Genomic DNA, 583 nt, shown 5'->3' with positions numbered 1-583 from the left:
CCAGCCCCCCCCCCTGAACACCAAACGCCCAAACGGCGGACTGCGCCTCGCTTGCCCTGCCCCTGGTTACTTTTATACTAGCGGGGAGGTGGGTCGCGTCGCAATTCGTCCCAAAATTAGCCAGCGTAGTCTTTTTTTCGCTCCCCCCCCAAACGTGATTGGGTAGATCCAGAATTTTGAATTGCTCGATGGTCTCTTTTCGCTCACGCAGAACATGATTGCTTGGCATGGAATTTTCCAAATGCTCGATAGAGTCTCTTTTCGCTCACGCTGAACATGATTGCTTGACAGAGTCTCTTTTAGCTCACGCCGGCCGTTATTTACAAACGAGACTCGTCGTAGTGATAAGGCGCGTATTGGCGACAGTTGCATTTTTCAATAATTCCAACATTATCAATTTCACTACCTCACCAAATTTTATCATATATTCTAAGACTGTTCCATTTGGAAAATGAAAAACGTTATACAAATCAAATATAAAAGCATGGATAGAGATGGCTTGCGTGGAAATAGCTGCTCTGCTCGTTCCGCATTACTCTGTGCAGCATTTTCAATCGGCTGTTATTTACAAACGATTCTAATC

At 45.3% G+C, this 583-nt stretch overlaps 1 protein-coding gene across 1 annotated transcript; it reads right to left on the bottom strand.

Moving 5' to 3' along the window:
• Window positions 1-72: 72 nt before the first annotated feature.
• Tsp_14042 (putative GTP-sensing transcriptional pleiotropic repressor CodY) lies at window positions 73-372 on the bottom strand. The gene has a single exon (XM_003368604.1). The coding sequence runs from the start codon at window positions 370-372 to the stop codon at window positions 73-75; it is 300 nt and encodes a 99-aa protein (XP_003368652.1).
• Between the last annotated feature and the right edge of the window lie 211 nt (window positions 373-583).

Source organism: Trichinella spiralis, assembly GCF_000181795.1.
Source record: "Trichinella spiralis strain ISS 195 chromosome Unknown Scfld2182, whole genome shotgun sequence".
In the NCBI taxonomy this organism is placed as follows: domain Eukaryota; kingdom Metazoa; phylum Nematoda; class Enoplea; order Trichinellida; family Trichinellidae; genus Trichinella; species Trichinella spiralis.
The sequence above is the reverse complement of the archived record's forward strand: the minus strand, read 5'-3'. Positions and strand labels throughout refer to the sequence as shown.

Excerpts from the sequence above, each read along its gene's own strand:
- Tsp_14042 (XM_003368604.1), bottom strand. The coding sequence starts at position 372 with ATGCAACTGTCGCCAATACGCGCCTTATCACTACGACGAGTCTCGTTT.